The following is a 16,000-nucleotide window of genomic DNA, read 5'->3' as shown; positions in this document are numbered from 1 at the left end:
AGACACAAAATGAATGCACAAAGGTGCAAAACGACCAAAAAGAATAATAATAATAATAATAATAATAATAATACATTTTATTTGTAACGCACTTTGTATTTAACAAAAAATCTCAAAGTGCTACAACAGCAAGAAAAGAAAAAATAAGTTAAAACAAGAGTTAAAAGCAGTTATCAAAGTAACACGAGCAAAAATTACAGATTAAAAGATTTTTTAAAAAGGTACGTTTTAAGGCCCTTTTTAAAACAATCAATTGACTGTGGAACCCTCAGGTGTTCTGGGAGGGTGTTCCACAGTCGAAACCAAAGAGACACAAAATAACTACAAAAAGACACAAAACTACAAAAAGGTGCAAAAAAAAAAAACAACAAAGAAGAGACACAAAACAACCAGAAAGACACACAATAACTACAAAAAGAGTCCCAAAATGACTACAAAGAGACACAAAACTACAAAAAGGTGCAAAACCCCCAAAATGACACATAATTACTACAAAAAGAGTCATGAAAAGACCACAAAGAGATGCAAAGGATGTACAAAGAGACACAAAAACACTACAAAAAGGTGCAAAAGACAGGAAAAAGACACAAAACTACAAAAACAAAACAAAACAAAGAGACAAAATGACTACAAAGAGACACAAAACAACCAAGAGACACAAATGACTACAAAAAGAGACACAAAAAGACCACAAAGAGATGCAATGGATGTACAAAGAGACACAAAATAACTACAAAAGACACAAAACTACAAAAAGTTGCAAAAAAACAACAACAAAGAAGAGACACAAGACAACAAAGAGACACAAAACATCCAGAAAGACACAAAATAACTACAAAAAGAGTCCCAAAATGACTACAAAGAGACACAAAACTACAAAAAGGTGCAAAAACCCCAAAATGACACATAATTACTACAAAAAGAGTCACGAAAAGACCACAAAGAGATGCAAAGGATGTACAAAGAGACACAAAAACACTACAAAAAGGTGCAAAAGACAGGAAAAAGACACAAAACTACAAAAACAAAACAAAACAAAGAGACACAAAATGACTACAAAGAGACACAAAACAACCAAAAGACACAAATGACTACAAAAAGAGGCACAAAAAGACCACAAAGAGATGCAATGGATGTACAAAGAGACACAAAATAACTACAAAAGACACAAAACTACAAAAAGTTGCAAAAAACAACAACAAAGAAGAGACAAAAGACAACAAAGAGACACAAAACATCCAGAATGACACACAATAACTACAAAAAGAGTCCCAAAATGACTACAAAGAGACACAAAACTACAAAAAGGTGCAAAAACCCCAAAATGACACATAATTACTACAAAAAGAGTCACGAAAAGACCACAAAGAGATGCAAAGGATGTACAAAGAGACACAAAAACACTACAAAAAGGTGCGAAAAAACAGAGACACAGCAAGACTACAAAGAGACATCAAAAAGACACAAAATAACTACAAAAACAAAGATACACAAAACAACCAGAAAGACACACAATAACTACTACCACAATGAGATGCAAAGAATGAGCAAAGAGACACAAAATGACAAAACCATACATGACGTCTACAAAGAGACTCAAAACCACCTCACATTCTGTGTGTCTTCCTCCTGTGTAGAGGAGGTGGAGGGGCCTTTCACATATATGTGCCCAGGGGCCCATTGTCCAATAATCCGGCCCTGTGTATCATTAACACTGAGGGGGCTCACTGCTGCACAAACTCCTCCGCATACTCGAGAGCCTCGAGGCGGGAAACGTGTTTTATTTTGAAGGAGCTGACAGGAAGTGTGACGGTCTCTGTCTTGACGCTGCATGCGGGCTGATCGCATCGCATTCCAATGTGAGCGAGATGTAACCGCTGTGCAGACTTTATGTTTCCTAAACCGTCTCCAGCCGCATTTTGAATGAATAAAATGTCCGGTCTGAAGGAGTCCAACTCTTGTCCTGACGGCTACAGGGCTTTGAGCACAAGTGAGCTGAGGGAGCTTTTACAAAACGACGACAAAATGGACCAAATCCTTCGACTCAATGAGAAGGTAAGGTATCCTCTGTTCCCCCGCTGAACCAAAGTGCCGTGAGGAATTTGCGCTGTTTTAAACCTCTTATTTCTCCATTAACGTCGCGGTTTCAGACATTTTCACACTCTGCCTTTTTTTCACCGATGAAAAATTGGCGTTAATGTCATTTGGTGTGTGGTGTGTAACGCAAATCCGCTTTACATGGCTCATCGATTGTCTGCGTGGCGAGTGGTCGGATTTCCAATTTCGTTTCCATGAACCCCGGTCTCCTAATATTTGTGGTGAATTATTAGTTACTGAAGCGAAAATCAAACACAAATTAAGTTAACGTCATTTATTCGATCTGTTCAAGTGATTGATTTATTTCACAAGCATTTTATCGTGCAGGAAGCATCATATCGATGTGTTGAAGACCCCATACGCGCCGTTATGTGGCACTGGCTTGAGACCTTGCGCCGAACCCCCTTTAAAAATCTGGCATTTAGGAGTTTCTTCAACCGCTGGAGGACTTGCACCTTAGATAGAAGATGACTTAAGAAATCATTCTAGTCCTTATAGCGTACTTTTTAATTCGGCATCACTTTAATAATCATAGTATGTCTTATTTTAATACAATTTTAACTTTTTCAACTGGTCGTCCTCAGTCCTCTTCGCTCAAAAGACGGACTGGCGATCAGAGTTAATCCTCAATAAAAGTGTACTTTTACTTTTACTGCAGTTAAAGTACACTTTTACTGCAGTTAAAGTACACTTTTACTGCAGTTAAAGTGTACTTTAACTGCAGTAAGTTTCTTCTTGATGTATTGGACTTATGCCGAATTGAACAGTGGTCTCTTGACAATCAGAAAACATCTTAAGACCTATTATTTCGCGAGTGTAGCTTTGAGTCTAAACACGACAAATTAAAAATGACAGATTTTTAATGGAGTTCCACGTGCCTTACTCTCCATGTCAGAGAGGCACGTTTCGGGGCTACATGATGACCTTCCTGACGTGAAGCCATACGGAATCCCTCTATTTTGTCTCTCACACACACACACACACACACACACACACACACACACACACGCACACTGATCCAAGGTGCATCAGTGGTTCCAAAACTTTTTCATGGGCCCCATTTTGATGAGGTTTACCTTGGAGGGGGTGCTCAAACAGAAAAGACTCTCAGTCAGGCTTCAAGAGGCTATAGAATTGCATTGCTTTCACAGCTATGGGTGGAGTGATAACAACAGTGTGTGCAGTGAAACATAATCAGGGTGGGATAGTCGTCATCATACATGTTCTCATTGTGATTGTGCATCCAAGGAGTTAAATAATTAATAAATTCAACTATTGCTGTTGCTTGGACCCCCACTTTGAAAAGCACATTTGCATCGCTGTCCTCCACCACACTCTTCTTTCATGATTTATTAAGATGCCAAAAGCTGAATGTGATTTTGCTTAGAAAACAAAGAGAGACATTACTCATTTGCCCGGTTCTTGGCGCCCAGGATGTGACATTTGAAACCTGGCTCTGTGAATGAATTGGGATGATGGAGCCACAGTGGTAGACTCTCACCAAGAGATCATACAATACTACCCCCTCTGGGAGCAGAGCAGGGTGACTCAGAGCCACGGTCCAGAGAGCTTCAGGGTGTTTTAGCAACTATTTACTCAGGCTCCCATTTGTCTGTCATTTACTAATAATACAGAGCTTGTGTTTGTGCAGAGGACATTTATCCTATAAGTAGTCTGTCTCCCAGTCTTGAATTATACACAGAAAATATCAAAGCATATATTACATGTATCATGGCTGGCTGGTTTCACATCTCTCCTCCCCATATGAGCTCTTGGCGACAGCATGATTCATTAATCTCATGCTAATAATGAATGTTATGTAAACCACTGGGTTTAATCATTCACGATGATTCATAATCATGAATGCTACAGCCTTATTGGTGAAGCATTCTTCATATTCTTATTAATAACTTCCACACACAGCGAGTTATATGTCATGTCATAATATTCCCAGTGCAATTATCTGAAACATCAGATAGCATAAGGCTTTGTTAAGGCTTTGGAAGTCATTTTGAGACACACATCAGCAAACTGAGGTAAAAAAAAAATCACAAGTGCAGTGTCCAGTGGGCAATCTGTTAATTGTTAAAGGCGCTGTATTTAAGAATGTGGCCAAAACGGTTACTGCAGTCAAATTCAAAATACTGCCGCGAGTCGTGTCCGCCCCCCCCTCCCCTACAGGTTCGAGGTTGCTGCTCTGTGCTGAATTGTTGCGTTGTGCTCCGGGGTCCAGCAAAAATAGAAGTCCTGCGTATCTGTTGCAGAGGACTCCGGAGTGTCGCAGCTGAGACGGAGCCGGAACGCAGCACAACCGCAGCTGGTGGAAACACACACATTGACTAGAATTGAAGCCTATCAGCTCCGCTGCCGTACTGGAGTGGAGACGCAACCAACACGCATCTGGTGGAAATTGGGGGTGATTTGTTTGCCCACGGGCGGCTGCCGTGGCCGCGTCCTTGATCTTTGGTTTTCCAGCAGGCCGTTCGAGCAAGTCCGGCTTCTCTGCTACAGCTGAGGAGGAGCCGGCTGCTAATGCTATGTACCAGGACGCTGCTAATGCTGCTTGCCATGCTGCTAATGTTTGTTTCTCAAAAAAATCAGTTGGGTCGATGACCCACCTGCACATGGCCTACAATGTATGATCGAAAATGAATAACAGTTGAAAGTATTCGAAATGTCCATCCCTGTCTAGCTATGATGCTAGTTAGCCAACTTTGGCTAAAGCTTACCTGTCGAGGAGAAGAGTAGCCACTTTGATATCTGATTTCAAATTCTTCTCCGCTTTCAACAGTCTCCACCGTTCAAAAGCATCTCCTATATAGACCCTCGCTTTGCCTCGAGTTTTGTCTTGGCATTTTTGGGAATCATAACGGTCGTTTGGGTTTAGTCGCACCGTCAGCCATTGTAGCTCAGTCGTAACTGTAACTGATGCTGAGACTCCACTGACTGCGTGACTGGTTGGTAGGTCGGTGGGTGGCGCAACAGGCCAAAACACAAATTCAAAACATAAACATGATTTGCAGGCCGTAAATTTTTTTTTAAATGCGAATATTCTGGCTGTACTATTGTTGTCGGTGAGATCAGTATGTTATATGAACATTATTCCTTAGTCTCTGTGACATATTAGGATGAATTTACGACTATTTGCTTTAGATTTCTTACATATAGCTCCTTTAACAGGGGGATGCCACGTGAAAACACTTGTCTCTGACTCATTTATTTCGCAGACTGTCTCTTGTCTCTCTGGCCCTTTGAACACAGAGGTTGCCCTATAGGATAACTATGAAGTCCCTTCTTTATGCTGTCTTTGCATTTTTGCACAGAAACAAACAATGGCAGCATCTTTCTGCTCCAGTGTGTGATGATTTTAAACAGCATGCTGGCATCACGGAAGCAAAAGAGGCATGAAGGGCATGACATTTAACACAACAGTATCAGTCTCTAGTGTGACATATACGTGTCCGCAGTGCTCTATTAATAATAACAGTGGCATTGACATAGCATTAACAGTCATTTGCCATCCCTTGTTATATAGCGAATGATCTCGTCCTCTGCTCGGAGGGCAAGGAGCTCCTGGACTTCATTGTTTTCCCAATTTGCGGACATTTTTGGATGCTGTTCTTCGTGGGTTAGCTGCTAACTGCTGCTAGCTATTTTTTAAATAACCTGCAATGGCTCACACACATAATACGTCATCAAAATGTCACACCCGTGCTGCCCATGGTCATAGACTGTACACAAAGACGTATGATGTGTCTGCACTTACCCCCACTGCACAAAAATGAAGCCAAAATATCCCGATACGGCCGCTGCCATCTTACGCCGGTGACGTCATTTGCAGCCAGAGACTGCGCAGTTGCCATCTTTGCCATGTTGAGTTCAAACTTAACACTTGAACATACAACAGTGTGATAACGGCTACCTGAAATGACACACACCATCTTTGGTAAAACATTTAGTTGTACTTTGAGTTTTTAGTTTGGCCCATGTCCCACCACTCACATGGAGTAGGCGGGCTTTATGACCTGTACTACAGCCTGCCACCAGGGGGTGATCCAGATGTTTTGGCTTCACTTTTGGGGATCTGTCAGATGAGGCATATGAAGAACAGAGCACATGTTTAAAACAAAAACTAAAAAACTGGGGCTACAAAGATACTGCCATTAAAAAGGCACAGGATATATATTCCAAAAAAACACAGGAGGATTGTCTCAAACCAACTGCCAAAAAACCTAATAAGAACCCCATACATTGCATTTTACATTACTCTACACAAGCGAAAGAAATTGAAAATATCATCAAACACTGGCATGTCCTGAGCGCTGATCCATCTCTGGATAAGGTATTTAAATCTCCACCACAGATGGTATACAGGCGAGCCCCTAACATAGGTGACAGGGTGGTTAATTCAGATCACAAACCTAAAAAATCAGTCACATTCCTGGACAGTTTCCAGGGTAATTTCAGGTGCAATTCTTGCACACAATGCAATTTCACCAACGAAATGACTCATTTTAACCATCATATTAGTGGAAAAACCATCAGAATAAAAGGAAAAATAACATGCTCTACTACTAACGTCATTTATTTACTTAAGTGCCCCTGTAGACTGGCCTATGTAGGGAAAACACAAAAAACTCGTACTGCAGAACATCGCAGTGGCATGCGCACTGGAGATGAAAAGAGCTCAGTCGCCAGACACTTTAATAAATTTAATCATCCTGTTGCTTCTCTCCGCTATGTGGGTGTGGAACAGGTTCTTCCGAGAAGAAGGAGAGGAGACACCGAGAAACTCCTTCTCCAGCGAGAACTTTACTGGGTACATTACCTTAACACCAGAGCTCCTCGCGGCTTAAATGAGGATTTTTCGATTAAACCTTTCCTTTCGTAAGGTAGCCTATTGATGAGTGAAAAAACACCTCTATAGGTATTTTCACTTTTTTTTTGTAAATATTTTTTCTTCTTCATTAAGTATTTTTCTACCTTTTTTTTGGGTAATATAATGGTTGCTCTTTCGTATATTTTCTGTTTTTTCTACATATTTTTGCTATTCCTTCTTTTGTTTACTTACTTTGAATATTGACATTATTATTGTCCTCATCTTAGATAAAGTTAAGCTATGTGATTACAGAGAGATTTGCTCTAACACTTTGCACATATTATGAGGCTTTAGATTAGGTTTATTATCAGCCTCCTCTCTGTTTCCTTTTTAAGGAGTTACTGCTGTCAATGGTGGTTATTTTGTTTTTTTCAGGACCATTAAGGCTGACTTCTATGCGGGATTAACCCCTATTTTTAATTTCTTGTTGTGATGTATTTGTTGTTATATGGATTGATTGATTCATTGATGTGTTGACCACACCCATGGGTGTTACCTGCTAATGTTATAAATGTGACCAGCTGAGATGTCTCAACAGGAGTGACCTGATGAAGAGCCGGTAGGCTCGAAACATTGTCCTTTTATACTTTGATGATAGGATAAAGTGTGTGTATATATATATAATATACAGTACAGGCCAAAAGTTTGGACACACCTTCTCATTCAATGCGTTTTCTTTATTTTCATGACTATTTACATTGTAGATTCTCACTGAAGGCATCAAAACTATGAATGAACACATGTGGAGTTATGTACTTAACAAAAAAAGGTGAAATAACTGAAAACATGTTTTATATTCTAGTTTCTTCAAAATAGCCACCCTTTGCTCTGATTACTGCTTTGCACACTCTTGGCATTCTCTCCATGAGCTTCAAGAGGTAGTCACCTGAAATGGTTTTCCAACAGTCTTGAAGGAGTTCCCAGAGGTGTTTAGCACTTGTTGGCCCCTTTGCCTTCACTCTGCGGTCCAGCTCACCCCAAACCATCTCGATTGGGTTCAGGTCCGGTGACTGTGGAGGCCAGGTCATCTGCCGCAGCACTCCATCACTCTCCTTCTTGGTCAAATAGCCCTTACACAGCCTGGAGGTGTGTTTGGGGTCATTGTCCTGTTGAAAAATAAATGATGGTCCAACTAAACGCAAACCGGATGGGATGGCATGTCGCTGCAGGATGCTGTGGTAGCCATGCTGGTTCAGTGTGCCTTCAATTTTGAATAAATCCCCAACAGTGTCACCAGCAAAACACCCCCACACCATCACACCTCCTCCTCCATGCTTCACAGTGGGAACCAGGCATGTGGAATCCATCCGTTCACCTTTTCTGCGTCTCACAAAGACACGGCGGTTGGAACCAAAGATGTCAAATTTGGACTCATCAGACCAAAGCACAGATTTCCACTGGTCTAATGTCCATTCCTTGTGTTTCTTGGCCCAAACAAATCTCTTCTGCTTGTTGCCTCTCCTTAGCAGTGGTAGCGCTTGATGGTTTTTGCGACTCCACTTGGGGACACATTTAAAGTTTTTGCAATTTTCCGGACTGACTGACCTTCATTTCTTAAAGTAATGATGGCCACTCGTTTTTCTTTAGTTAGCTGATTGGTTCTTGCCATAATATGAATTTTAACAGTTGTCCAATAGGGCTGTCGGCTGTGTATTAACCTGACTTCTGCACAACACAACTGATGGTCCCAACCCCATTGATAAAGCAAGAAATTCCACTAATTAACCCTGATAAGGCACACCTGTGAAGTGGAAACCATTTCAGGTGACTACCTCTTGAAGCTCATGGAGAGAATGCCAAGAGTGTGCAAAGCAGTAATCAGAGCAAAGGGTGGCTATTTTGAAGAAACTAGAATATAAAACATGTTTTCAGTTATTTCACCTTTTTTTGTTAAGTACATAACTCCGCATGTGTTCATTCATAGTTTTGATGCCTTCAGTGAGAATCTACAATGTAAATAGTCATGAAAATAAAGAAAACGCATTGAATGAGAAGGTGTGTCCAAACTTTTGGCCTGTATTGTGTATATATATATATATATATATATATATATATTTTTTTTTTTATTGGGAGCAGCTACAGTGTTGCGAGTCTTTTTCTTTCTTCCTGATCTGTCAAGTCGTCCATTGTTTCGGAGTTGTTACTACCTCCGATGCTGGCTTAAAGGCAAGACAACTCTGTCCCCCCATTCCCCGATTATACCTTTTCTACAAAATGGCAAGGTAGAATAATGGTGTGAAATTCCCGCCTTGAACAGGCATTGTAAAAAGGGCTTCTGTGTGTGTATGTCACTCACTTGAGTTGCAGTGCTCATTGAAATGCCCAGATTTGATTGGCTTAGTAGCCTCGTGTGAGATGATTGAACGCATGCAATTGGTTGCTAAACCAATGCTACAATTTTGGCGCTGGCTAAATGAGAAGTGCCACGTTAAAATTGAATAATTCTCAACAATTTACTGGTTATAGGTCTGGCTCCAGATGGGTCCAAACCTGGGCAATGGAGAGGGATGGCAGGCTTAAAAGGGGGATGCCGTTAGGCCTATGCCGATTTCTGGTTTAACTGGTTCGGTCCGGTTTAAGAGCTCCACCCAGTTTAATTCACGTCAACCATATAAACCGGAGGAGAAAAAAAAAAAGCTTTTCACATTGGCGGGGTGTCAAGGGACTATATTCAACTTATCTTGCATTGTAACATGCATTAAGACAACTTATTAAGGTTTGCGTTTGTTTATAAATGGAGTGGAGGAGCCTACAAGTGTTTTGTTTAGTTTGTCTCAGAGGCTTCAGAGGGACTCCGCAGCTCCGCTCTGCTCAGCTGTCTGCTGCTGCTGCGAGAGATCAAATTTCATTGGGGCTGGGAAAAGTGCGAGGGAGTCAGCAGTCATTCAGTTTGTTGCCCTAGTAACCCGTTTCCACTGAAAAAGTTCCTGGTACTATTTGGGGGGCTGGAACTACTACAGGAACGTCCTCTCGCTCGGCCCTCCCAACCGCCGTGTCTCCACTGAGAGAGCGGAGTTGGAGGAAGGTTCCTTGGTGTCCTTCTGCGTCTTCTTCTTGTGTGTATTGGCGGTTAATACAGCATTACCGCCACCTAGTGGATTGGAAGCGCATTACACTTATAATGGGCTTTTATTGGGAAAAATAGCTCAAATGCGACCCCCAGTGGTAAAATTAGGTATATAATTCGATATATTGGTTCGGTTAGACATTTGGCTTTAAATCAAACCGGTTGGAAAATTTTCAAACCGGCACAAGCCTAGATGCCATCCCCCCTCGTCCCCCCTTGTACCCCATCAAATTGCCCAGTGCGTTATCAAACCTCAAAATGTTTTTGATACAGACCTAAATGTGTCTGCAGCACTTAGTAAACATACAAAAAAATGATCTTGAAAGCCTGGTCAGATTTGTAATTTCATTTATTTATTCTCTGATCAGATAGTTCCAGATTAAAATCAAAATGAATCCTTTTAAGACTATTTTGTCAAGGAAAAGTCATTGAGCAGCTGCTTGTGTGTAGACAGCATTAAAGGGAATATTTAGAGATAAATGAGGAGAGCATGCGTTGGTTGTCCAGGTTTTTTCCAGGCTTCCTCCCACAGTCCAAAGACATACAGGCTAGGTTAACTGATGACTGGTGAATGTAAGCATGAATGGTTGTCTGTCTCCAGAGCTGGCACCAAGACCCTTCGTTATGTTTGCTTTTTTTACTCAGAACCAAACAATGGCGACATCATGCCGCCCCAGTGTGTTGTTTTAGACAGCATGCTGGCGTGAAGGGTCTGACAACAACATCAGCCTCTATTTTGACATCTAACTGTCGCTGTCTGGCAGCGCTTGCTAACAATAACAATGGCCGAACATTGCAGTGACGATTATTTACTGTCCCTGTTATATAGGGGTTGATCTTGCCCTCTGCTTGGAGGGTAAGGAGCTTCCTGACCTCATCGACTCCCCAGTTTGCAGACATTTTCAGTTGCTGTTCGTCTTCTTTGAATTCGTACTTAAGGGCTTGTCAAATACATCGTCAAAACATCACACCCGTCCTGTCCATGGTCCTGTCCTGCCAGCTGTCCCTTTTAAGGCCCAGACACACCAAACCGATAACAAAGGACTAGTGGCGACAAAAGCCGACTGTCGTGTCACCTCACTACGCCTGTGTCTCAGCCTTAAAGTTGCACATGACCACTGCAAAGAGTACAGCTGAAGGTCAAGTAGCAGCAAGTTTTGCACTTGCGTGAGAAGAAATAACTCTCCACACCAGCAGACACCACAGCACCAGCGGTAGTCTGTATTCATCATTCAAAAAGGGAAACCGGAAGAACGTCATGAAGCTAGATAGCACATTACCAGTGCATTCCAGTGTTGAAAGAATAAAGCATATTTGCCCCGCGCCTTTGATCAATAACACAAACCATCACCAAAAATAATTTTACCTCATATAGCAAATTTATTTTGGTCTTGTTACCTCTTGACTTTGGCTGTTTGTTTACTTTCCTCAGTTCTGTTTCTCTTCTCGTGCGCTGAGCTGAACAGCCAATTAGAGTGATTTTTATTCACCGAAGTGCTCCACCATCTCCGACGTCGATTCAACATGCTGAATTGGCCGAACAAAAGCTGACAAGGGCCAACAGAGGTCAATGAGTGCCACACTGCAAAGACGAGGGCAAAAGATGCCCACCAACGGTCCAACATTGACCGGTGGCTGACCTTTGACTTGGTGTGTCGGGGCCTTTACACAGATGTTGATTCACTACTGTTGCTCCCTCCGCTGCATGCGAGACAAACGTCCCCCCATTCTGTCACTGTCCCTTTTTATAAAGAACAGCAAGGCAACCTGGCGACCTGTCCAGGGTATACCACCCCACACTTCTGTCTCTGACAGCAATTCAACATACTGAATCGTCCGAAAAAAAGCCAAGGGTGTGGGACACACCACACCAACTACGGCGACAGCCACCCACCAACGGCTCAACATTGACTTACTACTGACCATCGGCTTGGTGTGTCAGGGCCTTTACACACACATTGATTCAGCACTGTTACTACTTTCACTGTCGGCATAAAGGCAAGACAGCTTGTTGCCCCATCTCTGTCCTCCCATTCTGTGGCTGTACCTTTTTATTAAAAAAACAAAACAAAACAGCGAGGCAAAATAACTTGAACAGGCAGTGTAAAAGGGGCTTATGTGTCAGCCCTGTGATATTCTGGCAACCTGTCCAGGGTGTACCCCGTCTCTCATCCAGTGTCAGCTGGGATAGGCTCCAGAACCCCCCGCCCCCTCGTGGCACTTAAGAGGTTTATAAGCGTTACAGAAAATGGATGGATGGATGGATGTATTAGCAAGTGGTTGCCTATTTACCCCTCCAGCAGACACAGAGCAACATTAGCGTTTATCCTGAGTTGTGTTTCTGTCAACTTGGTGAATGAAAGTCCGATATTCACTCTTGGTCTCGACCAACTCCTGAGAAAAATATCTACTAAATGCACCATGAAGCTCATTAAGTAGTCACTAACTCTGAGTGTCTGTTGTTTAATGCTGAGCAGGTAGTGCAGAGTGGGTTTATCAGAACTTGCACGTTACACATCTGTTATTTTAATAAAATATATGAATTACAGCTGCTTTAAACTCATCCCACATGGTGCAAAGAGAGACTTATCAAGCTGGCCCTTTATTTCTACTTGGCCTGGTGTTACATGAAGAATTCTCTTTCATGGAAAAGACTTCAGCACCCGGTCAATTTCATCTCAGCCTGAATGTTAAATTGATGGCTTTGGACTGCAGAAGCTTAATTAAGCTTGAGCCTCATTTCAGATAAAAGAGTAACACCTATTTACTGTATTTCATGTGGTCAGACATGTTGAACCGCAGAAAACAACAGTGGTGCGGCTGCTCCTTGCCGTCTCCGGTCCAGAACTCCCAACACTTAAGTGCTCCCAGAGTGTCATTTGTCAGAGTCGGTAAACAGTGTGACAGCCCGGCTTTACAGCCTGTGTATCAAAACACAAAAAACACTCACTCCCCAAAGACTGCAGCAGTTGTTGTTTGATAAACGGGGTGGACGAGCCAAAGCAGGAAATGGAGCGTCCGTTTTGACTCATGTTTAAGGACATATGATTGGGCTGTAGATCTGAAACAAGCTGTGTTATCTTTATTCTCGCAGGAACATTTTTCAGAATGAACATCAGATCTGTGGTATCTCTCTCTGCTCTCAGACAGACCTTCTTTTGACTGCAGGGCACATTCTGCAAATTCCTCTAAACTTGGGACTCATACATCCTTTTGATGACCCGTAAAATGTGAGACAGATGCCCCGTACAGCGCTGGACCCAATGAAATGGCCTTCGGGCTCTAAGTGACTGACTGTTCAAAGAAAGCAATTGAGCAGGAAAAGTATCCGGCTGGGCAGAATCGCAGGAGTGCTGCGACTTGATGTGATAGTCAAACAGATTCAGATATTTGGAGTGTGAAGCTCACAAAGTGGCTTTGAGACAGTGTTTGAGACACTGACTGTTCCTTCACAGCGCTGCAGTGGCAGTATTGTTTGGCAAGACTTGAGGGGAGTGGCATTCATCTGAATTATTTATAGCTTTCTTATGGTCTGGTGACAGTGACCCCTCCCCCCATTTACGCATACCCAGACCACCATCTCTCTCTTCCCCAGCAGCACGTTGAGGCCATAAACATCCTGTATTGTGACCTTTGAATCCCAATGTCACATTTTTATGAAATATATATTAGACTTATTAAGCACCAGTGCAGCTACATCACACTGTAAAGGCCTGTATTATAGTGATGGAAGAGGCACTCAGATCTTTTATTTGAGTAAAAGTATTAGCATAACAATGTAAAAATACTGACATGAGTAAAAGCCTGTATTTTAGATCCTACTTTAAGCCAGTGTAGGCAGAAATCTGGAAAAAAAATTGAAAGTACACCCTCCTCCTGCAGCTCGCCTCACTCCCCTCTCAGTCCTAAGCCTGTGCTTCATACAGTAACCCATTGTCTCACATGCATTGATTTATTTTATAGTGTTTCATTGTACAGTTGGGTGCAGCTCATTCCCTCAGCCCCTCCTTGCCCTGCTCTCCCTCTTTCTCTGTTTATCAGACCACAAATGAGACAAGAATTAGCTGCTATCCACCCCACCATCCCTTTACCTTGCGCCCTGCAGCTGTAGACTGCCTCCTTGGGAGGAAAGTGGAAATGGACCCTCAGTCACATCTGAAGTGGCTTAAATTCCGCTAGCACCGGGTGTCGCAGCAGGCTGATGGCCAGCAGCAGTGCTGTATCTAATCTACGTGTAACAGCAGCAGCAGAAAGTTTGCTGATCCAGCAGGGAGTCAGGGCTGTCTGGTCCCTCGGAGCTGGGGTTTGCGCTGGCGGGACTTGGGTTGCTGTAGCTGCTGACTGGGGGTCCGTCTGCGGAGCTGCTGCCCACTCTTCTCTTCGTGAAGTGGTCTGTAGCAACGTGGAGCAGAGGATACACTGTGATTTGAGTCTCCAGTTAAAGTTTGATATACTTTTTTAATACTTTATTATTCATTCCCTAGGGGAAATTAATTTTTTTCACTCTGTTGTCATATACACACAGGCCCGAAAATACACACACCTGCACAAACACCTAGTGCCCAGGAAGCGAGCTGGCACCTCTCCAGCTACCACTCTATGCTCCCTATGAACTGAACTACTGCCACCGCAGCTACATAAACGTAAACTTGAAGCTGTAGTTGTAAACCTTACACTCCGATTAGCAGAAGGCTAAATTATTAGCAACATTTTCTATCTGTCTCTGCAATGCTTTGTCAATATTTTCATTCAGTCCACTTAAACTGCGATATGCTCAAAGTATATTATGGGATTTTTGCCTGTTGAAACCACATTATACTCTCTACCAAAGCTTTAAGTAATAGTCCAGAAGTATCACCAGCAAAATGTAGAGAAACTATCAACAGTAAAAGTCCCCGTTGTGCAGAAAGGTGACTCCTGTGACTGATATGTCAGAGTCATTGCCTTAGCGTTGACAGCTCTGGCTTTCAAAACTCGCTTTCCAAAAAGCATAATTTTCAAGCTCAGCCAACTCAAATGCTCAAAGGGTTTCATTCCAAAATGCTTTGATTTCGACTAAAAATGGCCATTTGTAAGTCATAAATAAACGACCTACTTTATAGATTGATGTCTGGTGTTAACTTGTGCAGTTGTCGCAGCTTCCTCCTTCTGATCATTGTCTGTTTGGGCTCTGCTGAAGTAGAAGTCTGGTTTGTCCATTGATGCTGATGATGGTTTAAGAAGCAGGCCTCTGACTGGAAGGACATCAGTGTAATCTCCAGGGTTGTTCTGTCTTGAAAATGTGACTGCTTGACCCTCTTCCCTTCAGCAGGTACACTTCACCTTCGGGTGATTCAGTGTCCTGTGCAGCCTCCATTTGTCAGCAGCAGAAGATAAAGTAGTCTGCCTCAAACAGTGATTCAAACCGCTATCTCAGTCCAACCGTGATTTCCTCCCCGCTCTGGGGTGATTCAGGGCGCATGAGTTCATGCAGCTGGAGTCTAACTCTGTTGTATAGGAAACAAGAACCACTGGGGCCGTCTTTCAGCAATTTATTGCAAGGCACCCACATAACTTTCCTGCAATTGTAGAGAAACAAACATTCACAGGGTCCCTGCTGCATAAATGCCCTCTGCACCTCTGTAACACCATGAACAGAGTCAATTAGTCTTCAAGATGTCAGAAAAAAAGTGGAAAAATTGTCCATCACAATGCACAAGAGCTCAAAATGTCTCTTTTGTCCAATCAACAGTCCAAATACAGAGATATTCCATGTACAATAATATAGATATAACAAAGCAACAAATCCCAACATTATTGATCTAAGTATTTATTTAAAAATGACTTGAAGGTCCAGTGTGTAGGATTTTTGGGCATCTATTAGCAGCACTGGTATACTGCATTCACAGCTATGTTGTTGCTAGTTTAAAGTCACCTGAAAATAAGAATTGTTGTGTTTTTGTTACCTTAAAATGAGC

General features: G+C 42.3%; 1 protein-coding gene across 1 annotated transcript in view; it reads left to right on the top strand.

Annotated features, from left to right (window-relative positions):
- The first annotated feature begins 1,806 nt into the window (after window positions 1-1,806).
- The window catches only part of vps37d (VPS37D subunit of ESCRT-I), a 63,526-nt gene continuing 49,332 nt past the window's right edge, over window positions 1,807-16,000 (top strand). Inside the window, exon 1 of the mRNA XM_033639343.2 lies at window positions 1,807-2,055. Within this exon, the coding sequence (XP_033495234.1) occupies window positions 1,924-2,055 (132 nt within the window). The 5' untranslated portion in view covers window positions 1,807-1,923. The remainder of the gene's footprint in view (window positions 2,056-16,000) is intronic.

The sequence above is a fragment of the Epinephelus lanceolatus genome, chromosome 11, assembly GCF_041903045.1.
Source record: "Epinephelus lanceolatus isolate andai-2023 chromosome 11, ASM4190304v1, whole genome shotgun sequence".
Taxonomy (NCBI): Eukaryota; Metazoa; Chordata; class Actinopteri; order Perciformes; family Serranidae; genus Epinephelus; species Epinephelus lanceolatus.
Note: the sequence above shows the minus strand (reverse complement) of the source record. Positions and strands in the feature narration are given on the sequence as shown.